At 40.9% G+C, this 24,823-nt stretch overlaps 1 protein-coding gene across 1 annotated transcript in view; it reads right to left on the reverse strand.

Moving 5' to 3' along the window:
• Positions 1-2,546, reverse strand: part of grin2aa (glutamate receptor, ionotropic, N-methyl D-aspartate 2A, a) — a 131,635-nt gene extending 129,089 nt beyond the window's left edge. The window contains exon 1 of the mRNA XM_053337731.1: positions 2,373-2,546. Coding sequence (XP_053193706.1) covers positions 2,373-2,531 — 159 coding nt within the window. The 5' untranslated portion in view covers positions 2,532-2,546. The remainder of the gene's footprint in view (positions 1-2,372) is intronic.
• Positions 2,547-24,823: the final 22,277 nt, after the last annotated feature.

Consider the following 24,823-nt stretch of genomic DNA (forward strand, 5'->3'; position numbering starts at 1 on the left):
AGATTTAGACTGCAGATTTCATGGTGCACATTTCAATTCGAGGGTTAATTTTGTCAGCATTTGAATCATCATGACTATCTGTGGCTTTGAGCAAACTTCCAGTTTAGGATTTCTCATCAATGTATGGGATTCCCTTTTGAGAATTCAAAATCAACCATGATAATCCTCTAATGCATCCTAAAACAAAAAACTGTCTCTAAACTGTCCATTTGTAAAGAACAAAGAAGCAAAGTCTTGACAATGACAATGCACTTCAATCATTCCAGTGTCTTTGAAAATGTTTTGCAAGCCCGAGAGGTTGGAAAAGTTTTTTACAGCCTGAGAAGATCACTCTGGGCTTGATACATCAACTGTGATGAAAGCATTAGAAACACATATATGTGAGTCACAGGGTTTTCATACAACAACAGCAACATAAATTATACATCAACCTGGAGGTATAAAGGGTCTGTATGAGTGCTAAAGTGGTGAAAGGTAAGCAGCAATGTCACATTATGTGAGTGCGTGGATTTGAGGCTAGCTGTGGTAGACAGATAAGTTGTGAGGAAAGGAGGAAAACGTGAGGAAGAAAACAAAAGAAGACAAAGTGGTGGGTCGAGCACTTTAAAGTGGATTATTTTCTCCTTGTCTGTTCCTGCAGAGGAAACACTGCTGCTGTCAAGGAGCTGAATTGCTGCTGTTTCAATGACACTCTCTGACAGGGGACAAGAGGATGTGTGTGTGTGTGTGTGTGTGCGTGTGTGTATCTGTGTGTGTGTGTGTGTGTAGTGCATTGCAGTGCAGAGATAGGTGGTGTGTGGCAGGTGCCAATCAGGACATTTCTGTAATTCCCCTCCACTGAGCCTCGCCTCTGGTCAAACTGAGGGATTATCCCTCACTCTTTCATTTCTCTGCTTCGCCTCTCCACCTCCTCTATTCCAACTCACACCCTCTCCCTCCTCCTTCGACAGTCACCCCCTTCTCTCCCTCCCTCTTCTCGCCCATCTTTAAAAGGTGCCCCGTGTACCATTACAGAATCAATAAACCATTACCACAGTAAATTTAAGACATTCGTATATTTACTGTAAACAAATACAAGATAACTGCTGAGAGGTTCAACAACCCCGACTAACCTTTACACTGCGTCTTTTATTATGGGCCAAGGGGTTGGATTTAGTAGAAAATCTGCTGGGCTGCTTAGGAAAGAGATTGCTTTATGGCATGAAATAGGAAAGAAGGATGCTATTCTTCCTGTGCGAATGGTGCCAAAGATTTGTGATTTTCTTGCACTGATATATCTTGGGGAAAGAGAAAGGCTTATGGAAAAGTTATTTAGTAACGTTTATCCTCTTCAGGAAAGTGACAGGGAAGATAAGCACACAGTAGTGGCACTAGGTTGTGGGAAGGACGCCACAGGATTTGAGGGAAAAGTGTGATGGCAATTTTGAAAAAGACCAGCATTTGTTTACAGGAAAAACATCAAGGTACTGTATTGTAAATGATCTGACTATGACAAATTGACGTTCCTAAATGCTAAATGTAGCATCTTAAAGGCTAGTCTGGGTAACATGCTGCCTGGTGAGCCTTCTTTGATCTTCAGGGCAAAAAAAACACAGATGAGAACATCCCCATTGTGAATCTGATGAATCCAAAGAGCTAAGCACTGCCTCATGAATCCACAACATCATGTGCTGTTCATCTATTCCCATTCATGGTTCAAAGTGATAGACAGATGAGGGGCATTGCCTATTCAAATGTGAGAACCAATCAGGGCTTTTGGAATTTGCTTAAGGAAATCCTGCACAATGAAATTGAGACTTCCCAGATGACAGCTCACTGTACCACGCAACCACTCCTCCTCCTCTCTCCTCTGCCTTCTTTCTTTAGTTACTGCATCCCTTCTTCTCCTCTCCCACCTGTTCTCCACCTCCTTTTTAAAGACTCTCTCCTTTATCCCATTCCTTGAACATTTCTCTGCACATACTTACCTTTGCTCCTCAACCCTCTTTACCTCCTACATTATGATCTCATTCAACCAGTTCTAGCCTGGTTCCTCTTCTTTCTCCTCACCTCTTTTTGCTATGAACAGATAGACACCAGCTGCACTGATATTTGTAAGGTGCAGCTAATTTCTGTTTGCATGATTAGTACCAAATTTCAGCTCTGTTTATAGCACCAACAGCCAAACCTGTAAAAGCTGATAGGTGCAAGTTGGTGGAGATGCAAAATCAGTACTTTTGTCAAATCACTTCAAACCAAAGCAATCAATCAGTCATCACTTCAGTTCATCCATTGAATCATTCATTCTATTCCATATCTGTCTTTGCACAGCTTCATCCACCATACTGTCAAACATTCTTCCACCAATCATCCATAAGCCCACTCCTCCATACCTTATCAGCCATAATCATGGACGACCCTCCATGGATGCCCAGAATGGGTATGAGCGTCTGCGAGGAAATAAAATCCAAAATCTGGGCAATGGCCTCCTGGTCGGTGCCATCTCCGAACACTACACCGTGGATCTTGGTCCCAGACATCAGGTCGCACATGTGGGTGATGATGCTTTTCGGGTCAGTCTCGTTCACCAGCAGTGTGACCACATTGACATCGATGGGGTCTTCTTTGCTCCACAGCGCCCGGATGTCGCGGTCTGAGATGTAGCGCGTGCGGCCCAGGATCACTGCAATGTTCAGGACCGGCACTTTTTCTGAGCCCCCTCCAGTACGCTGCTTTTGAGCCGCCACGGGGTCCGCGATCAGGGTCACCACCACCAGGAGAGCCAAGGGGAGCAGCACACTATTACTACCACTGCTACTGCCGCTGCTCCTTCTACTCCTCCTCTTACACCTTTTGCTGTTGAGGGACATACTGCCAAACCACTTCATCCCCTGCGTTGAAAGAAGATGAGGGAAATGAAGATGAAAGGGGGGGAAATGTGAAAAAGATCAAGAGGGGAGAGAGAAGCAGATGCGAGAGAAAAAGAGTGGAAAGGTGATGGCAGAGAGAAAAAGACAGGGGAGATAAATTGTTAATGTTCAGGTTGCATATTTCTTTCTTATTCAATTTCTTCTCAGTAACATTATTAAACACATCAAACTTGTAAGGAGGGAGATGGCCTTGAGAGGAAGTTGCGGAGGGGGGAGAGAAAAAGATGACTAACAAGTACATACTTTATGATCACGACTGCTAGAGAGTGGATGATTCAGTAGCAAGCTGTGTCATTCGGAAGAGAAAAGTAACATTTACCTTAAAAGTGTAATATGTTAAGGCTCAACCTCCAGCAAAGATTGACATAAAGCTTATAAGAGGCAATATGAGCGATAGTAATAGACAAGATGCACTCAGCATTCATATAGTTTTGATTTTATTACACTTCCTGCCAGGATAAATAATAATGTGCATATACTGTATGTGAACATCTTTCTCTATGTGGATGAATTTTAGTTCAAAACCACTGTAGTGAGGCAGTGAGGACATTTTTGGCTAGTTCTCACAACTTAAAAAGGGCTGCTTGAGGATTAAGACTTAATTTTAATGTTAAGGTTAGAATTAGGTTTAGGTTAGGTTAGGTTTAGGGATTCTCAATATTGGCTTTTCTGCCGATATCCGATATTCCAATATTGTCCAACTCTTAATTTACGATTCCGATATCACCCAACACCAATGCAGGCTTTTTATACCAAAACTGTTAGGTAACAACATAACATATCTCCTATTGTGGAATTAACACTCATTTTATTGTGATGCCACACTGGATGCATACACAACATGGCTTTCCAAACACTGTCTGTGCAACAACTTCAACTTAAGTTATGGAAAAAAAGTGCCAATATGGCACTGCCATATTTATTATGCTGCTTTGCAGTCATTGCAAATTGCAAGTGTACTATCCGTAGGACACTTGGAAATAGTTTAATTTCCACTGCAGGAACTTCAGGAAGTTCTTGGTAAAATTTAGGAAACAGGACCTTTACAGGAACGTCCTCTCACTCAGAGCTCTCAGCTGTTGTGTCTTCATAGCAGAGTAGGACCCAGATAGGACTCACCGGACTCTGGCGGTGAAGTCACGAGGAGGTAAACCTCGTTTCTGGTTTGTGTGTTCGTGTACATGGCGGTGAACGATATGAACTTGTTAGCCACGGATAGCAACGAGTCTAGCGTGTTGTTGTTGTTGCGCGCGGGTAAACGTCCCATGTTGCGTTCAAGTAGGCTCGGAAATGCTGAAACTTACAGAACAAACATCGGTTATAAAAACCGATACCGATACTTCCCGATATTACATTTTAAGTAAATATCATCCCTAGTTAGGCTTAGGCATTTAGCTGTGATGTTAGAGTAAGGGGCTATAGCATATGCATTAAGTCAATAAGTGTCATCACAACTATGTGTGTGTGTGTGCGGAGGAGAGAGAGCTTCAGAAAGAGAGAGAAGGGGTGGGGAAGGGGGCATGTTACATGCAATAGTACGGGCCTCACAAATGGGTATACAGTCACAATTCACACCTGACTGAGCAAACGACTGGAGAAGTGCAGACTAGACAGTGTTTTGTGTGTGTGTGTGTGTGTGTGTTTGTGAAATAATGGTAGGTAATTTAGTTAGGGTAGTAAGGGTTTTTTTTACATTATGGGGATGCAACCTCTCTCATATTTGTGGAACACATCCCATGGTGCCTGAGGGTGACTCTTCATCATTATTTATTAGATTGGTATATAAATGGTTCAATGTACAGAGTCGTGACACAAGCTGTCAGACACATGCACAAATCATTTTGTATCCCAAAGTAAGTAGGAATTACATAAAGGCTGAAAAGAACAGACTAACATAAACCGGCAAGTGTTATAAATAGCTTCGGATGCCAAATAGTATTCTCTTGCGTTTTTGAAGTAGCACTGCAGGCCTCGGACAGGAGCACAGAAGGTTGGAGTGGGGAGTGTGGGAAGTGTGTGTGTGTGTGTGGGGGGGGGGGGGGGGGGGGGGGGGGGGGGGGGGGGGTGTGGGGGGGGGGGGGGGGGGGGGGGGGGGGGGGGGGGGTTCCTCAGCAGACACAAACATTTGTGTGTATGAACATAAGAAAGTGACAGCAGTTACTGTGCACCAAGCGGAGCTGAAAAGCATGGTGACATCATCATTGTCTCATGGAAATCACAATATACGCCACCCTTTTCCCTACAGAGTCGACACCCACTGGATTCCTTGGACACCCAATGCTCACAGAGCATGAAACATCATCATGTGTAAGACATATGAGCAGGTGTGCTGAACAGTAGAGCGTGAGCAAAATCAGAAGGGAATGAAACATATGGTCACATAATGTGTTCATGTGCACTGTTTGACGATTTATGGATGCCATGACAGGACTGCATGTTTGTGCGTCACTGCAGAGCCTGTTTGTGCATGATTGATTCACAGCAGCAGTCATTTATTACACCACTGTTGAAACCAATGTAGATGTAAGCCCTGAGATCATAAGAATCATAAGAAACTTGCCTCATTTACACCGTGTTCCTATCCATTTAAATATGCCAAAACACCATATGAATGACTCTTATTGAAGAACACAGCAAATATTGTGCATACTGCCAACCTATGGAAAACTATCCTCTCATAAGTACTGAGTAAAATAGACTGAATCATGCAGATTTAATAGTTACCAAGGAGGGGGTTTTTTTTCGATTTGACTTTTATTTAACAAGATCATCATAACAAGAAAATCATACTAATCTAATCATATTCGGTGGAGAGTTAGGCCATGCAGGGGCCAACAAACGAGTTATTCATTTTTTCAGACCTGAATGAAGGTGAGGAACCATCATTTTGATAATTATATATTACTACTGTGTGCATATTTTAATGTTGATCCACATCTAGATGCAGAATAAAAATGTCCAAACCTTTTCTAAAATGTTACATTTAGAGAATTGTACAACACTGCCATGAGTATGGGTTCACTATGGCAGTTTGCAGATCATGGCACCTCTTTATATTCATTTTTTTACCTTGTTTCTTTAAAGGTTCAATCAGGAAGGAAGCAAGGAACATTGTGTTTTTAATTTGTAAAGTTTCTCAATAATTTCTGTCCTTGCCCTTTGACAGAGTGAAAACTGCTATTTCTAAGTATGACAAAGGTTTTAGATTAGGATGTGTCATACTTTGTGATTCTGTAATGAAATTGAGACTTCATGTGTATACTGAATGTGGGCTCACTGTGTCATCATGTATTTTTAAAAGAAAGCAAAGGACTGCCACCCCCTCGTTGCCCAACTGAGCATAAACCCTGTTAGAGCAGACCTGAGGATGAATCATCCAAATCTCAGTCCATTCACAGGGCAGCTATGCCTAATGAATTCCCAGTGTCTCTGTCAAGGAGTCGCCATCTTCCTTTTCCCAAAAGCTGTAGGATTACCATGAAGGTTTGCCTTGACAGTTTGTGAAATCATTTAATTATAGAGACCTAACAATTGTTTACTGGTGGAACAATGGAAACATTACAGATTGTACTGTGGAGCAACTGACTATTTCTAAGCTTGTCCGGGGATTCAAGCCAGCAGCATGCTGCATGAAGCCCACCTCCCTAATCGCACAGCTATCACTGTACCCAATTTGACCCCCTGGAGAGAAATCCATCCTTTTGCATTCTGTCTGCCACAGAGCAGCACCCATGAAGCTGATTCTCATGTAAGCTCTTGCTGAAGAGCATTTGATTCTTCCTCATCAATACTACACCACACCACATCTGGCTGCTGCTTTACAATTAATAACACAGTATCCGGGGACCATCACTCTCTTAAAATGCTTTTCATCAGCTGTTTCTGGTGATTATAAAGCCCACACAATCTGCAAAATATGAATAGTGATCCATACGATGCTTCTTACTTGTTTACATGAATACAATGTTTGGTGCGCAGGTGGTCGAGTGGTTAGAGCGCATGCCACATAGGCAGCCAACCCCAGTCCGAATCCCAAAAACAAATTCCACCAGTCTTTGACGTCTAGGCACTTAACAATCTATCTATCAGCAATGGCAAAACCAGATTTATATATATTTTTTAAATGGTCAAATTGGTACCAATTTGGCTTTTAATAGTATTTATAGTAACAAGCGAGTCCATTGTTGACAAGATTATCTTTCAGTTCCAATGGGTGGTGTGAAAATCTGACTAACAAAAGAGTGTTTTTTTCTCTCTCTTTCCTTGTCTCAACTCTGCAGCATCACTTGGGGATTATTGGGTAGAGGCGGAGAGTGGAAAAAATGGACAGAAGAGGAGAAAAACAGGCAGAGGAAGTTAAGGCAATGCAGAAAGAAAGAAAGCAACGCACACATATGAGGAAAGAGGGGGAGAGAGAGAGAGACAGTGAGACAGAGAGAGAGAGAGAGAGAGAGAGCATCCCCAGCCAAATCGGATTGGGGCAGTTTGTCGTCACACAAAGGCTACCGTTTCTTGGCACCACAACAGTAAATGATGTTTGGCAGGCACATCCATACTACTGGCTACCATTCGCACATACACACACACACACACACACACAGAGACTCATATTTCCTACCTCACAAAAGGCACAAAACATAAATACTGTCTGTGCATACATAAGTATATCAAGTCAAAAAAAACCCAACATTTTCTCAGTGCTTTCTCAGTGATTAAGAAACTGAAAACGATGCTTTTCTTATAATGCAAGTTTGTTTTTTACACACACACACACACACACACACACACACACACACACACACACACAATCTAGCAGGGAAATCTCTCCTGCTATACCATTACTGTGCCACAATTCCCATACAACTTCACTGCCACAAAGCCCACGTTTCACATCCACACACAACTAGGTTTCATATGCATCAATAATTCAACTGCATTATCTTTACATGATGATTAATATGATTGCTGCAGTCATATTCATTTTTACTCCTATCCCCCTAAATGGCATTAAAATTAGATTAACATTACTGTACACACTCTATGGATATGATTTATTTACAGTCGGGGGCCAGAATGGTTGATACGGAAGATGATAAGTGTATGTTTTACTATGCCACGGCCCAGAGGACGTATGTGTGTATATGTGTTCATATGTGTGTGATTTGTAGAAGACTAGCCTTAATATTGTATGGGTTTTTCCATCCCATCTGGCTACTCCATTACTCTACATTCATTCACACATACATTCTACAATTCACTCATCTATCTGTCTTTCTCGTCATCCCCCCATTTCTTCTATCATGATAATGTCATTCTTCTTTCCTTCCTTCACATTCAACTACTTTCTCCACTATTGCATTCATTTAAGCAAGATGTTGACATAAGTTGTTTTTTTTTCTTCTCTTTATCTCACATCTTTAACTCCATGGTCCCTTGTAATCTCTCTCCGGAGCTTTTAAAAGGACTCAAAAGCCACAGCACTCCATCTGCTATCATTTCTAACTACTTCATCATCTCTCATTTCCTCACCTTAAATCTCCACCCTTTCCCTTCTTTCAACACTTCAAAACTTTTATATCAAACCTCAATGGACTGCAGATAGTGAATACATTTCCCTTTGGATGTTAACAAAACTGTGACTGAATTTTCAAAATGTGTGTCAATTCAATGTTGTTGTATGAGAATTCTGAAAAGGTTTTGATAAGATTACAAATTGACTGAACAGAGTTAATTGAAACTCACACAGAGTCAGAACACAATCATCTGCTGGTCAAATGGAAACTACACATTTTGAGTTCACCAGCAAATGTAATAATTAAGAGTGAATTGTTGGGTTAGGGTTAGGGTTAGGGTTAGGGTTGTGCCTGTTTACTGTCAAGTCTAAGTCAAGTCATTTGGGATCTGCTTCATGTTGATTGTTGTAATTGAACTGCAACACATCTCAATCACTCCTGTCCTGATTTCTCTACATCTTCCCCAATCCCCCATTACCTCCATCTTTACTTACTCCAGGTCTTCCCTTTGTCCATTTCTGAGTGAGATGCAGGAGTTAAAGTTTCTTCCTTCATTCCTCTCTTCCTCTGTCTGTCCCCTTCTCTACCACCCATCCCATATACATCTCCTCAGTTATACAAAACCTTATTCTAAAATAGCTTAATTCTGAAAATACCTTAGCTTTGCTTCTTCACTTATTCATCTGTCCAAAAACATTTCCCCTCTCTGCCATCATACCCCCTCTCATATTCCTATTTTTCTCTGCTAATTTAATTCCCCGGGTTCTGCATCCTTCCATGCCTTTCTATTTAAAGAGTTTCATTCTAAATGACATTCGGCATTTGAAAGCACAAAAAAAAAAACGTATGAATGCAAATGTATCGCTAAAGGTAGAAACTGTCTACATGCTTTTGCATAAAGAGTAACAATGGTTTGAAGGATTAAAAGTAATGTTATTGAAGAATAAAATGTAGTTTTGGAGTTTGAGTATTGACATAAATGGATATGTAATATTTTGGAGTGAGAAGTGTCAGCTTTTATTAATCTTATCTTTCTTTTTTAAATTACATCATTGGAAAGCTTTTACATGTCCTGTTCTCAGCATCTGTTTCCAAAAGATATTTTCCTAAAATTGCCTTGCCGTGTAGGAAGTAATGCAGTTTACATTCAGCCACAGCAACTTTGGTTTCTTTGGATTTTAAGAACCAGTACTTATTTAACACACCATAGCTGAACAGAAATAGGAAAGAGCACCAGCAACACAGAATCAGATGAACAGAAAATCAGCATCATAAAGTCCAGTGAATGATGTCTGAGTATCGCCCACATTATCTGACTGGGAGCTGATCTATGGGAACTGCAGCTCTGAACCAATGAGCACGTAACTCCAGACATTAAAGGGAAACTCCACTGATTTTACACAGCAAGATCATTTTTCTACATTGTTTTGAATGGCTCTTTATAAAGTTAGCAAAAAATCCCCCTAGAGATGTCAGGAGGATGATTTTGACTTGGCCTAAGAGACTACATACTTTTAAGAGAAAGGTGCATTACAAGCTGGGGTTGTGACAAGACGTTGGCATTCATCAGGCATATCCAATGTTTTGGAGTTTTGCCAGTACTAGAGATTTAAAAAGTCAGGATACCTCAAACTCTGCTGCTTTGATTCAGAGCATTTTTTCTCTATGTTCCCAAACTTTAAGAAAGTGGAATACTGAATCATTAAAGTACCTCTTTGAGTAACCCCTGAAACATCAACTATTTCCCATCACTTATTCTCCTTTGTCACCTCATTCCTCTACCCATTTTCTTCCAGCCATTCCCTCATTCATTCTCTCTTCATCTCTCTCTCTCTCCCTGGCCCCAGCCATCTGCTCTCTGTGCCCTGACGTGTGCATGAGCGCCCATGAGAAGCCCAGTGGAAGTAATCGTCTGTTACCACTCAGGCTTCAACATGTTGTCTGCCCACTGCACATACCTCTTTAGCTCCCTACGAACCCACTGTGTGTGGAACGTGTGTGTAAGGGGGAGAGAGAGAGAGAAAGACAGAGAGAGAGGCTGACAAATAAAAAAGTGAGCTCATTAGTATTCTCTTATATAATGGATATGAATTGCGTGTCTCTCTCTTTATATATCCCTCTCTTTCTTCCTTTCTGCACCTGATGCCCCATACACACCTATGTCTCCCTGCTATATTGGTTTGCACTCTATGCATGCTGCACTCTATGTCTCCTCACTCATTTATTTTCAGTTCCTTTAGTGCTAATTGCATCAGTCAGTTTCTGCCTCATTAGCATGCAGGATGCATCTCCAGTTGAATTTCAATTTTAATTTTGTCTATTGGCATGACATGTAAATGCATTTGTATTCCCAACGCACATAAAGAAAAAGCAAATGGTGATTATAAAATATGCTGGTTATGAGAACAAATCCTATCTTGTATATTGTGTATCCTGTCATCTCATGGTGTCTGATCGTTCAATCGCAGTCCTGTCCAAACCTCCATGTATGTTAAATCTTATAAATTGCTCAAATTATATGTTGTCATTCAGAGCAGTTATTTCTTTGATGACGTGTTATTTGTCATCTTTCTCTCTTGGATTGTGATAGCAACCAACAAACTAAAGCTGCAGTGCTTCTGTCCTCTCCTGAATAGAAAGGAATCTGAAGCTCTCTCTGAAGTCTGGAGTCAGAGGTGATTTCAGGTTTTATTCAGGCATGAACAACGTTGATGAATTTGAAACACAGAGCTGCACTGCTTTGCAGGAGCAATCTCTTTTGTGACTGCTGGCGACTTGATTTTTAAGCCTCAGAAGCGGTGTCTTCTGACTCTACCTGTTTTATTAATACTGTCTTCATCATATGTAAATAAAGGAGTGATCAGATCAATCACATATATTTCTCTCTCTCATTCTTCCTCTCTTATATCTTCTCATTCATACACACAAACACACACACACACACACACACACACACACACACACACTTGCTGATATTAAAAGCAGGAAAACCTTAGGCAGAGTAGCTATAGTCTACAATAAGGCCTCAATCTACATGGAGGGAGGTAGTGGGTTAAAACATTATTTCCTTTTGCTATCATAAAAATATGGATTGCCCCTCCATGGGCTGCAGCTTTACAGAGAGAGCCACAGAGTGAGGGAGAGAGTGAGAGAGAGAGAGAGAGAGAGAGAGAGAGAGAGAGAGAGAGAGAGAGAGAGAGAGAGAGCTTCTCTGTGATAGAAGAACTGCGCTTCAACAACGTGACTGAATCCCGAGAACAGGAGATGGAGAGAGGGGGAGAAGAGAGAGGAGATGTAAATTCATTTGGATCTCCCCATTAGGTTCAATGAAGCCAACACAATACAAGTGCGACCCCTACTGGTACACCGTGCGCCTGCTTCCTCCACTCGTGGCCAAGACGCTCCTGACAGAGTGAAATATTTATTTATTTATTTGTTATTTCTTTTAGGGAAAATGCCTGCATGTGTTCACTTTCCATCGCGTTTTGATACAGGGAACGGACTCAAGACGTGGTCCTAAAACTCTATTACAGTTTAGAAAATAAGAGGTGTGTTCCCGGGTATCACCTTAATGTGACACTGACTGATCGTCCTGGTATGGGATGGTGAAGAGCTAGAAGTTGTGCCAACCGGTGGCGCGACAGAACCCCGCAACGTGTTCTCCAACCTCGGTGAAGAATCACCAGAAAGCACGCCCATTTCCTAATTTGTGTGGCGTTAATCTCATCTTCTTTGGGTAAAACTGGATTCACAGCGTCTGTTGGTTACACAGTATTAATTAATTAATTAATTAATTGGGGATGTGGGGTGCCTGTGCCAAACTATAGACGGAGGCACGATGCCTTGTATTTCAACTGTACAATGAATTTAAGGTTATTTTTTAAGCAAAGGGAGACATGTGTTTAGCTTGTTTTGTCCAGCTGAGAAATGTATACAGATGCGTTTTGAAGCAGGCTGCGCTGCGCTCACTGCGCCAGCGTTATGAATTATGAGGAAATTATAACACTTGACGTAAGAGCTGAGAGAGCACAATTAGATTTTTCTTCTCATCTCAGACTGCCAACCTCGCATCGTATAAATCCCAGTTGTTCGTGTTTTAGGGGCAGCTGTGCTCTCCGTAGTGTGGGTGCCGCACTTTGGATATGGGATGCCTGTGGGTAAAACCCGCACAGCGCCCGCGAATCAAGAAAGAAGGGGAGAGACAGAGACGGCGTTTGATCACCACGAGCCACGATCAGAGAAAAATAAGAGAAATGGCAAAGTACTTACAGCATCTCCCTTCCACAGAGCTCCAAAATAGTGGTGTGAGATGACATTGCAACAGTCCCCTCTCTCCTCTGAGAAACCATGCAGCCTCCGATGGTGATCACACTCACAAACACTGCACAACAGGAGAGAGGAAAAAAATCACCGAATCTCTGGCAATGAATTATTCCCTCCGTGTCCAAAAAAAAAAAAAAAGAAAGAAACCCTGAATGAAATCCCCCGTTTTATCACTTCACGTGCGCGCAGCTGCGAATAAAATCACTGTTGTTGTAATCCAATCTTCATTGTGTGTGCGCCTACCGCTGATTCTCCACTGCAATCTCTACTGGCCCCGCGCATTGTGGGGGCTCAACCTGCCTCTGTATGATTAGAGCTCCCGGTATCCCGTTATTCCTGTCCCGGACGAGGAGAGTAGCGCAGAGGAGGGAAGAGGCAGGCGAGCAGCCGCCGGACGCACACATAGACTCATACGCACATAGACTACAGTACAGCGGCTCCAGCAGCCTGCAAACCGTGCATGGGACCCGCTCTCAACCTCTCTCTCTCTCTCTCTCTCTCTCTCTCTCTCTCTCTCTCTCTCTAGCTCTCTCTTCCTCTCTCTTTCGTCGTGCACGTGTATGTGAGAGAGTGTACGTGTGTGCTGTATGGGCACGCGTGCGTGTGATTTCGCGTTTTGTCTATGTGTATGCATGTGCGCTTCTGCAGAGGCAGGGGCAGCTGGATAGATAGACGGACTGTCGGTCCGTCGCTCTCCCCTCACTCCTCTCTCCCCTGCTCTCTGCGCTAAAGCTCCTTCAGGAAGTAGTTCAGTCAAAGACAGACGTGGAGAGTTGGGCTGCATCACAAATGATGAAGAAAACAATTTCTACTGTCTTTTTTACCAAACACAGCACCTGCATCTCTTTTTTGTGTGTGTGAAAAATAACCGTCTCTTCACTGCCTCCATTCGTGTTTTTTGGGGATTTTTATACAGTGAGTCAATCCATCCGGAAATCTGGAGCACTGCAAGGGTCTGTAAAACATTCACCAACAGTGGTGCAAATAATAAATAGCTTACAATTCATCCAATGAAAGTCAACTGCTCCATCTTCACTTAGGCTACCTTTGTGGATAAGTTTAGGTGTGGGCATACACATTGGTGTGTGCAAACCAATCAACTTGTGAATGTGAATGAAGAGCAAGGCGTGTGAAGTGGTAGAAAAGGTAACCGGTTCAAATGTAATTTAATTGTAAAATTAAACTCATAAATCACGACTAATGTAAAATAGTAATTGTTAAAATATTTAAATGTGCGTTTCCATCAATGTAATAATACTGCTGGCTATGTTGTTACCTGTGGAAGTCTTTCTCTCTCATTGGTCATTCATCTTACAAAGTTGTCCAGGTTGCATACCTTTACCTGTTCTGCTTGCGACCTGGAAACAGAGAACACGGACATTTAGTTAAATAGATATTTAAATGTAAACGTGAAAACTTGTAAATTTCGCAATCCTGCTACCATCACTGTTAAATACTAGAACTCCGAATAAATCTGAGCTATTTTAATCTCTTGTGTGAAATGACAAGTTAGTTTTGGGTCCCTGTGATCGCAAGGTCTACAAGGACTGCAAGTGTGTTAAATGGGTATTCTGGTGATTTGGTCTATAAAGTGTGGAGGTTTACTGGATTCAGATTTTAAAAAGAATGACACATTATTATCCTTTAGGACCATACAGTGCAACCAATAGCATGATCTCGTCTGACACTGCCTGCCTGGAACTGTAAATGCCTGCATCTTTCCAACTCCACACGCCCAGGGTGCAATGCAGACTTTATGTAACAAATTCATGGTCAAGAAAAGTCCTACAATAGCCACAAAAAACAAGTACTACCCATGATTGTAAATTGACCTCCTCGTGTAAAATTAGGAGAGTTCCTTCCAAGGTAATTGGGGATAAAGGGGTATGAAATCCATTTTATGGACAGAAAAGAAAACTTTTGGACTGCATGGGAAATATTGTGATAAGATGTACAATATTTTGTTTCACAAGTTAGTCAAGTTCATTTTTTCACCCAATTTCATTTTAAATCTGTCTCAGCATATGTTTTTATTTGCATGCTTAAACAATCATGTCATATTTTTTTTTAATAGTCCGGGAGATTGAAGTTTTCTAAGGTGCCACAAGATGGTTTAGGCTGAATCCAAGTGAAAACACATACATTAATTAATGGGAAGCGCTCAAGGACGACCTATAGGATAGATGTACAGGTCAGAGTGGTCATAAAAATGTCAGGCCAAATGTCAGATGCCACTTTCACTCAACTTCCCCATCAGAGAAGGTCAGAACATTTATCTATCTATCTATCTATCTATCTATCTATCTATCTATCTATCTATCTATCTATCTATCTATCTATCTATCTATCTATCTATCTAGCATATTAGCAGGCTCATCATCAGTGAATCTTTCTCTCCTTGACTTGGAAGCTGTCATGTATTTCCACATCACCCATCCTAACAATCTCTCTTCATGCTCTCTTACTCGCTGATTAGTGGAGCACGGAGGAGAGAGAGAGCTTCAAAAAGAGAGAGAAGGGGTGGGGAAGGGGGCATGTTACATGCAATAGTATGGGCCTCACAAATGGGTATACTGTCACAATTCACACCTGACTGAGCAAACGACTGTAGAAGTGCAGAGTAGACAGCGTTTTGTGTGTGTGTGTGTGTGTGTGTGTGTGTGTGTGTGTGTGCGTGCGTGCGTGCGTGTATGTTATGTTTGAATACTGGTCACTTATTCCTCTTAGGCATGTGAATGTGCTGTAAATCTGTGCTATTCATGCTTCTGCAGCTTAAAAAATGCTATTTTAGGATTCATCATGGAGCGGCGATGCACCATGCAGCCACACTTGTATGGGGTGGAGAGTAAACCGACAAGTTTCAATCTACCAGAGACCCTTTCTAACTGCACAAGAAAGAACTCCAGTACAAGAACAGGCCACATGCACCAACAAAAACCACAGCACACCTGGGAGTAGCAAGGCTGTCATAAAAATGTCACAGAATGCCATTGTGACATTAAAAATGCCATAAGCCTCAGCCAGGTCACCAGGAGCTCATTATCAGGTATCACAAACACATTATAGCATGCCACAGCAGAAATATTACAGTGATACCATCCAAATAAGATCAGAACGCAGTGCAGTAAGGTCCCAGCATTTAGATTTGACTAAAAATGTCTTTCTGTTTCATTGGGCATGTTGATGGCACAAGAATTTCCTATGGGATTCATAAAGTTTTTTTTTTTTTTATCATATCTTATTAAGCAGTCTACAGCATACAAATTCCTTGAGGAAGATTTTAAGGCTGTTAAAGTGTTCACATGGGGGATTAGAAATTCTGCAAAAACTCACTATCAAAGACTCACTATACAAGCACAGTAGGAATGTTGCAGAATTCCAACTTTAATACCTTAGAGCATATAATTGCAATTTAAAGTGAGAAGTAGCCTTTCAGTACAGGGAATAAGAATGCAGCGAAGTACCATGAAGTCACTAAACCTTTAAAACTGTTCATCACAGACATAATTATACTCTATTCCCCGTGGAAATATAATTACAATATTCTCATGACTTGACATTTTATGGTACTGTAGTCGCCTATATCCTTGTAGCTCACTTGTCCAAGCTGCGCAAGCTACCCACAGTGCATTGCAATTAGAACATCTACTGTACTGATTTCTCTTTCAATATTGATTTGACACATTAATGGAGACACAATAACCTACATTTGACCAGTGACCTGTTTGTCATTTTCAGTTATTTTCTAGTAAGCTGGAGGGTATACAGAATGTAGCCTCTAGTCAGTACCCACTTTTAAGGGTCATACTGTAGGAAGGATGGAGTATACAGTATAAGCAGGCATGCTGAGCTGATCATCAGTTTATCGTCTTCACTCCAAAGGAGCCAAGGATAAGATAAAGCAACTGCCTTTTTTTGGAGTTTGTTTAATTTAGAAAGTTTAAAGGCAATCTAACATTTTCTGCTGAAATCTGCTGTGATTTGTCTCTTGCAAAGAAAGTGTTGAATGCATTTCTTTTTCCTGAGATAACCAAGAGTGACAAAAAGGGCAAAGTCACGATCAAGATTTCCAAATAAAACATAGGCAGTAAGTATTACAGGGAATTATACAGTATGTTAAGAGGGAGAAACAGAATATTGAAAGCACAGGTAGTTTGATACAATTAGTGAATTGCGATCTATCTTTTCATCCATTTTGTAGTTGTGTATCGACATCAGGGCCGAACAGATAACAGGTCAAGAACAGCAAAGTATCTTCAGCTGTACTGTAGGTGGAACTGGAGGAGGGTACACACATACCTGATGTGGAGGTGCTTTCTCCCTCTGACTGTGTCACACTCTGCTGCAAACTACTCCTGTGCAAATCAGCGATCATGGTCCACTGAAGCCAGAAGGACAATGTCAGATGGTACCCGCGAAGCTTTCACATTGGACTCTTTCCAGACAGTTGGCTGCAAATTTCTGAACATGAATATCACAGACAGGAATAGGTGCGTAACACACCCTTGGTGGAAATCAGTGCCTAACATAAATGCATTTGACCAAATGCCAAAAAAACCTCTTTCAGTTTTCATAATTCCTGTGCCAAATCCTTCAGGATTACAAAGGGAATACTGCCACAAGTGTTGCCGAAATCCACTAAACTCATGTAGAGGAGGGGCAATTTCCCATGAAATCCAAATTACCTTCAAAAGGGTGAACAAAGACTTTTTACGACTGCAGGAATTTTGCAGGAACCCTGAAACCTTTAAAGGAACATTTTACGCATAAGTTTGAACTCTGTTGCTGTAGTTTCTCAAAAAGTAGCATGTGTTTTTACATTTGTGTATGTCCCAGGACATTGCAGTTGCAGTTATTTTCTGCCATTTTCTGTTTAAAATTGCTTACATGAGCTCTACCCCTGCCCTTTGCCGAAAGCACATGTAAACCCCTAGAGCTGTCTGCATTTCAGTGAGGTTTATTTGGGCTGAGTTACAAGGGTTGACCTGCAAAGCCCTCAGTACAGCAGTTGGCCCTTATAGTCGGCGTCTCCATTATTTCAAGGAGTCCTAAGTAATTTGAACCATGAACAAAAATAAGATCTAGTTCTGCTGTTGATCATTAAAAGTCAACTTCTCAGAAGGTTGTTGAAATTAAAAAAAAATGTGTGTGTACTGACTCAAGCTATGACCGGACAATGCTGGACAATCAGACCACTGAGTGGGTGGGACTGGAGGTGTCCGCATGTGATTGTGTATGTATGTGTGTGTGATGGCTTGGGGATACCAGTGGTGGCAGACATGCTGGGCTGCCATGTGTGTGGGAGTGTGTTTGTGTGTGTGTGACATGTTGGGAGAGAGGGGAGGTGTTACCAGGTCACCAAACAGCTGTCTGGGAGACAGAGTAGCCGCAAGGCTTGTGCAACACTCACAAACTCGTTCTCTCTCTCTCTCTCTCTCTCTCTCTCTCTCTCTCTCTCTCTCTCTCTCCCTCACACACACACACACACACACACACACACACACACACACACACACACACACACACACACACACACAGAGGGAGACATGTTACCCAACCACAAATATGAGGACAGGAAAACAGATGCTACAGTATCTAGCACATCCAAACACACACACACACACACACACACACACACACACACACACACATACACACACACAGAGAGAGAGAGAGAGAGAGAGAGAGAGAGAGAGAGAGAGAGAGAGAGAGAGAGAGAGAGAGAGAGATCAATTAGTTTTCCTTATATTTCCATATCTTTTTATTGAGAGTATAATTCAGCATTTCCTGTGGTTTCCAGATGCAGTAATCAGATACAATAAATCAATGCCTCACTTCTCTCCCTCTTTCACACAGACACACTCATGCACAATCTATACAAGTACAATACTCATCTACTCATCTGTGCTTGTACAGTACTCATTCTCAAAGTGCTTCCATTGAACATAAAAGGACTCTCATTCTTAGGTAGGAGGTTCAGTAGGATAAGATAGAGAGAGATGAGTTCAAGAGGAGAGCAGGTAAGGAAGGCAACATTTGCATTGTAAGTGTTAATAGAGAATAACACCATCTTATAAATGATTGATAACACAAAATACATTTCTGAGGTATATATACTCTACTTCACATTTCAAAAATGTTTAATGAACTTAATGTTATTTTTCCTCAAAACTGATACTTTGAAAATTAACTCCTGAAATACACTCTGAAATTGTGGTGCAGCTCCTCAGAACTCATTTGAAATCTCATTGCAGTGTAATTATTGAAGTGAAACAACCGTTAGCCTTATTCTTATTTTGTGTTCAGTCGTACAAGATGTCAGGTAGTCAGCTCCCACCCACTCCTTTCTCTGAGCATTGCCAGACTGAGCCCCTATAAGCCTCATTAGCCACCAATGGAATAATATGATGAGATCAGAAATTATTCCACTTCTCTAAGCAGCATGACTACATCCTTGATTGCTACTGCGCCATTGGTTGAATCACGAAATACCACAAATCTTGACCTTTTCCTGCATAGTTAATTCTGTGACCTCCTATCAAGCATAAGGTTTTGTTGTATTTTTAAAATCAAAAATATATTTTCTTTCTTGCCATAAAAGAGGTGGGTTTTGAGTCATCTCGTGTTCCTTATGTTGTTACACAACATTTAATGTGCACCAAAAACCCCAATTCTTCACCCTGGACATGTTCCCACAGAAAACGTGTATTTCTGTCACACCAATTGCAGTTGGATCCTACCGCCACATGGATCACCCACCCACTGCAGCAGTGGTGAAGCAGTGACTTTATCCTCCATCAGTGGAAGCTACATGCATAGCGAGTCTTGCAGGTGTCATCTGTGGCTACTTTCCCTGCAGGCTCCATCCAGTATCCAAGCAGCTATACAACAACAGAGGAGAGAAGCAAAGGAGCTTCAGGAAATTCACCGTCAAGTCGAGGAAGATACTGGTGCTTGATTTTGAATGCCAACAGCTTGAAGCAAAACCTGGGGAAGTACAGCTTCCCCAAGCAAACTGGCAAGATGAGTCACCTCACTGGTACAAGAAGTAGATGATGTTTTACCCTCTGATACAACAGCCACAACAAATATGAATTATCCTCCACCCGAATGAGCACAAACAGTTTACATCCTTGACCATACAGCCAAGAACCAGACTCACGGGTCTACTTCATAGATCAAATTTCCCAATATAGCTCAGTCATACAGATGGCTGTTCCATCAGCCCTCTTTTCACCACTGGCTCCTCTGGAAACTCTGGAGGTTTATCATGTGCCTGCTTCATCTCCACCAGCAGCACATGGTCTCCCTGTAGCCAATTTTCAGCATTTTGTAGCAACCACTTTAAATGTCATGCCAAGCTAAATCATAGCACATTATTTAGACAGTTTACCACAACATATGTTCACACTCTCTCAAAGCCTTGCCTTGATACCCCCCGCATGCTGTAGCAATATTCTCATGGATGAAAAGATGGAGACATAACAATATAATCATTTTTATAATGGAACTATCGTAGTGACCCCCAACACTGATTTCCTAAGAGAGCAGTAAGAAGGTAATTGACTTCTCACTTATTTCTTTTTTAATGTGGGAGATCATCTGAAACAGATAACTTGGGGCTGAGAAAAGATGTTCTGAAAAAAGGGATCATTTTGTATAATGCCCCTTGTTGTTTCCCTATATTTGAAAAGTTCAGGTTTCTGGTTAGTTTTGTCACAGTAAGAAAGGAAAATCAAGCAGTGTTGTCTTGAGCATCAGAGGCCATGCCACCCATAGACCAAGTAACTTATCCGTACACTTTGGAGTAAAAGAAGCCCCCCACAGAGTTGTCGCGCTCTGTTTAATCCACTAGAATTGAGTTATATCTTATTGATCTTTATTCTCTTCTCACTTCAAACCCCCTCAAGGGAGTGGCAGAGGTCACCATCAGCCACACAGCACCACCCATGAGGCTGATTGGGATTCACTGGCTTGCTCAAGGACACTTCAGAGGAGGATATACTCATTGTTTAGAGCCTAGTTTACCAGCCAAAACTCACGGCCCTGCCGCCACTCCAAGAACAAACTTACTTGTATGGCTTTATAACTGCTGTCCCTCAAGACAAAGCTGTCATACCATTGACTGAAAAAGCTGCTTCACATTGAATCTAATCAGGTGTTGAAAGAGGGAGCTTTTTAAAGAGTGGTATGACCCAGCTTGTGGGGTGTTTTCCTCAACAACCAAATGTGGATATCCAATTAAAAGCTAATAGGATGTTTCATAGTACTATAAAGATGGGAACCTGGTGAGCTGGGATCATAATGTTAGTGACTTGTTTGCAGATTAAATAAGCACAGAGACATATGATGAGTGTGAGTCTATCTGCAAGTCCAACAAGTCCTCCAAATTAAATGACCAAAAAGGTCACACTTAAAAAAGTCATTACAAATCACTGTTAAAGAATGATGAATTATGGTGTGACAATGTTGTGGTTAAGGTCTGATTAAGCCACAAAAAACACTTGGTTAGGGTTAGCGAAAGACCATGGTTTGGGCAAATGATAATTTGAAACGTGGTGTGGGCTAAAGTTATTACATTTGTCATTATGGCAACAGAAAACACTATGACAATCGTAGGGTCACAATTACAATGGCTGCGAGATGGCATCTGTAACTCAAGCATAACTATAGGTACTTTTTGGCGATAGACATTATGACCTATAGTCATTTTTCTTGAGAGGACAGGCTTGCAAGTCTGGCTTTTTAAATCATGCTTCAAAGCAAATACAAGCCTAAAAGAGAGATGTTTCTTTAATGGTCACAGCCAAAGACAGCCTTTCAACTCAGCTTTGACTGGCCAATTTCAATTGTGGCAAAGCAGAGCTGCATTTAAAAGCAGGATCTGTTTGAAACACATCAAAAGCAATGTTGAATGAACAAAAAAGCTCAAGACTGATGTTACTACCAGTGGGCAACAAATTAAAATTGAACCTGCAATAGTACATTTATCAACCAGACAAAGGCTTAAATAAATATTGGCATTTTAAAGGAAAAGTTATTAGCGGGGACTGCAGCTTATGACAGGTTTAGGAGGAGGGGGGGGGCTTTTATTTTTTCTTTGATTCTGTCATTGTGACCTTTACTTCTCACAGGAACATATTACAACTGACATTACTTCACTAACAAACACACATACATACTAAGCCACACACACACACACACACCAATCACTTATGCACTAAAGGTTGTTGCTGCATTTTAAGCATGTATATCATGTACAGCAGCACCATCTAGTGTTGAATTACATGGATACACCATCTGGCAGGCATTATCGGGCCTTCATAGCCCGCACTTGTAGACTGAACAATCAACCACCACAACTTCATCTTTTAACCAGATGTATTAAAGTGCAATATGAACTCTATGCAACATGGACTGTGCAATATGGACTGTGCAATATGGACTGTGCAATATATAATAAATATCTATAAACTCTTGAGACAGTGCAATAAATGTAGCTGTAGATTAGGCGGGGCAATAAGGGTTGTGCAATATTCCATTGCTGTTACTTGCACTTAATTATGCGTATTTTTTAGAGGTTGCACAATCAAATCTTGTTGTGCTGTCTGTATAATGACAATAACGTTGATTCTGATTCTTATTCTGAATAATGAATTCACAATCCTGGAGCAAAAAAAAAAGTTTAGGGGCTTAACATTTAGTAGTCTCATATTCACACAATCGTAGAAGGCTCCATCATCTCATGACATTAAAATAAACAAGTATTGTTATGTTGTTAAACTACAATTTTACTGTATTTTGCAGGGTTTAGATTCCATGGCTGGGTTACTCTTGCCTGTTCTATAATTTCTTTATGGGTGTGTTTCTTCTGTATGTGAGAGGCAGAAAATTCTTTAAAATGTTGCTTGATAATTACTATAATGATTTAAGTAGTTTTCACATATTCTTAGAAACCTTATTTGACAATCAAACAACGCCACCTGGTGGTTGTGACCTGGCATTTACCTGCAGTAGGAAACTCAACTATATGGATGAATATACTGTATGTGCTGGCTTTCATATTGGATATCTTAAAACCTGCTTTAATGTCATGATAAACAACTTGTGATTTACTGCAGTGCAAATTATAGAAGAGGTAATGAGTGATTTACGTGATCAAGTCCACCTGCCCTTATTCATGCTGACTGTAATTTCAAATTTCACATTTTTATAACATTGGATTCTACAAAATGTCTAATTAAAAGTCAAGTTGCATCAAGGTTGCAAAACATCCTTTGTTCATGCATGATTCCTAACAGATGGATGTAATTCCCTCACTGGTATGTCCTTAATTCAACATCATACAAACAGCTTGTGAACTAATCAGATTAACATACCTGTGTGCGCTCCTGTTATTAAAGTAAAAGTGTTGCACAGGTGTCATCCACAGAGGATGCATATCTGATCAGGGCTTACTGTAAAATTGATGCCACTGTGGTGAAAATCTGGGCCCAAATTACCTAATTTCCTGTTTGTCCTGTTGTCTACCTTCTTTTTCAACGCTTAAATTACAATTTCTGGATTACTCAAAGGTCTGAAATAAAACTGTAGGTACACACATCTTGCACTGACTTGGTGCTAGTTCTCTCTTGTAAACTGACCAATAGATCTAATTTTTTTTTTTACCATTGATAGATTTCCTCCTTTGCTGACCATAACTACATATGCACAGGAAGTACTGTTCTCTTCTGTGAGCCTCTTCACTCAAACATAATATCCAATTTCAAAACCTAATCCAAACATCTCAATGTGATGTACAAAGGCTTATCCATAGCACCCCTAATAGGTGTCTCTGGGGGATATCTCAACATCAACATCACGATTACTGTTATTATTTTGTTAATTTCAGCATCGCCACATTTACATTGCCATAACTAACTTTTATACATTATGTGGAAAAAAAGATACAAAGATGGGTGTGGTTGGGAGGCAATCGCTAATCTGTATTTAGTCTACCACTGTTTATAAATAATAATATAATATAATAAATCCTTAATGAACAAATGAAAACCACAAACAATAAATAAAGCAGACAACATGTGCCAGGAATAAAAAAATCTTGTATTTTTTAATTGACAGGGAAACATCCTTCAGGACAATGGTTGGTCATCACACAATAATCAGCAACGATACAATGTAGAGAGTCCGACTGTGTGTCGAGCCTTTAAACACTTCCTCTGTCCCTTCCCTTCTCCCTCTGTTACGGAAAATAATGGAGGGCTTATTATTGCAGACAAATTGGCCCTCCTCTGACAGACAGAACACACCTCCTCCCCTCCTTATAAGGCTTCGGGGGTTTGGGGGTGGGGGTGCCTGGGCCAATCACTGAAGGGTTTTTTTAAAAAAAGAAAGAAAGAAAGAAATAAAGAAAGAAAAACACAAGGCTTCTGATTCATCAAAGTTCAAGTTCTATCACAGTTTGAACTTTCTGGAGTCTGGTTTCATGCGGCAACACTTGTGTTATGTCGAGAGCGTGAACAGCGTCATTGCAATGCTGTAACCAGCTCAATAACCCAACCCAGAGAAAACAACTTATCACTATCCTCATCTGTCCTTTACAGAGTATTAGGGCTGAAGCTACTCCTACATAAAATATACATCAGTTAATTAGATTCACCATCACCAGAGTTCTACCATGTTTGAGAGTATTAGGAGGAAAAGTCAGTGTGAAAAAGGTTCACATCAACATTAAATAACGTTGGTTCCAAATAAAATAGGACCAACAAGGTTTCCGCTTCTCTCTAGAAAACTGTATAAAGAGGAGCTCTGTCCTCATACAGCAAATAACCACCCAGTATTGCATTGGACAATAAAGAACAGGGTCATTTAATCAGTATATTATCAGATACCAATTAATCAGAGCCCAGTGCAATTAGGTAATCAATCTACAAATGGAAACATCTGAAAATGCAAATATCAAAATCTCTAAAACATCCAGATGATTCTCTCCCAAAAGATTTTTTTTTTTTTAATGAGAACATGCAATAGTCAAAACCGTTTCCTCAAAAACAGGATTTAAATACTGAGATCCAAAGA

This window comes from Scomber japonicus, chromosome 18, assembly GCF_027409825.1.
Source record: "Scomber japonicus isolate fScoJap1 chromosome 18, fScoJap1.pri, whole genome shotgun sequence".
NCBI lineage: Eukaryota > Metazoa > Chordata > Actinopteri > Scombriformes > Scombridae > Scomber > Scomber japonicus.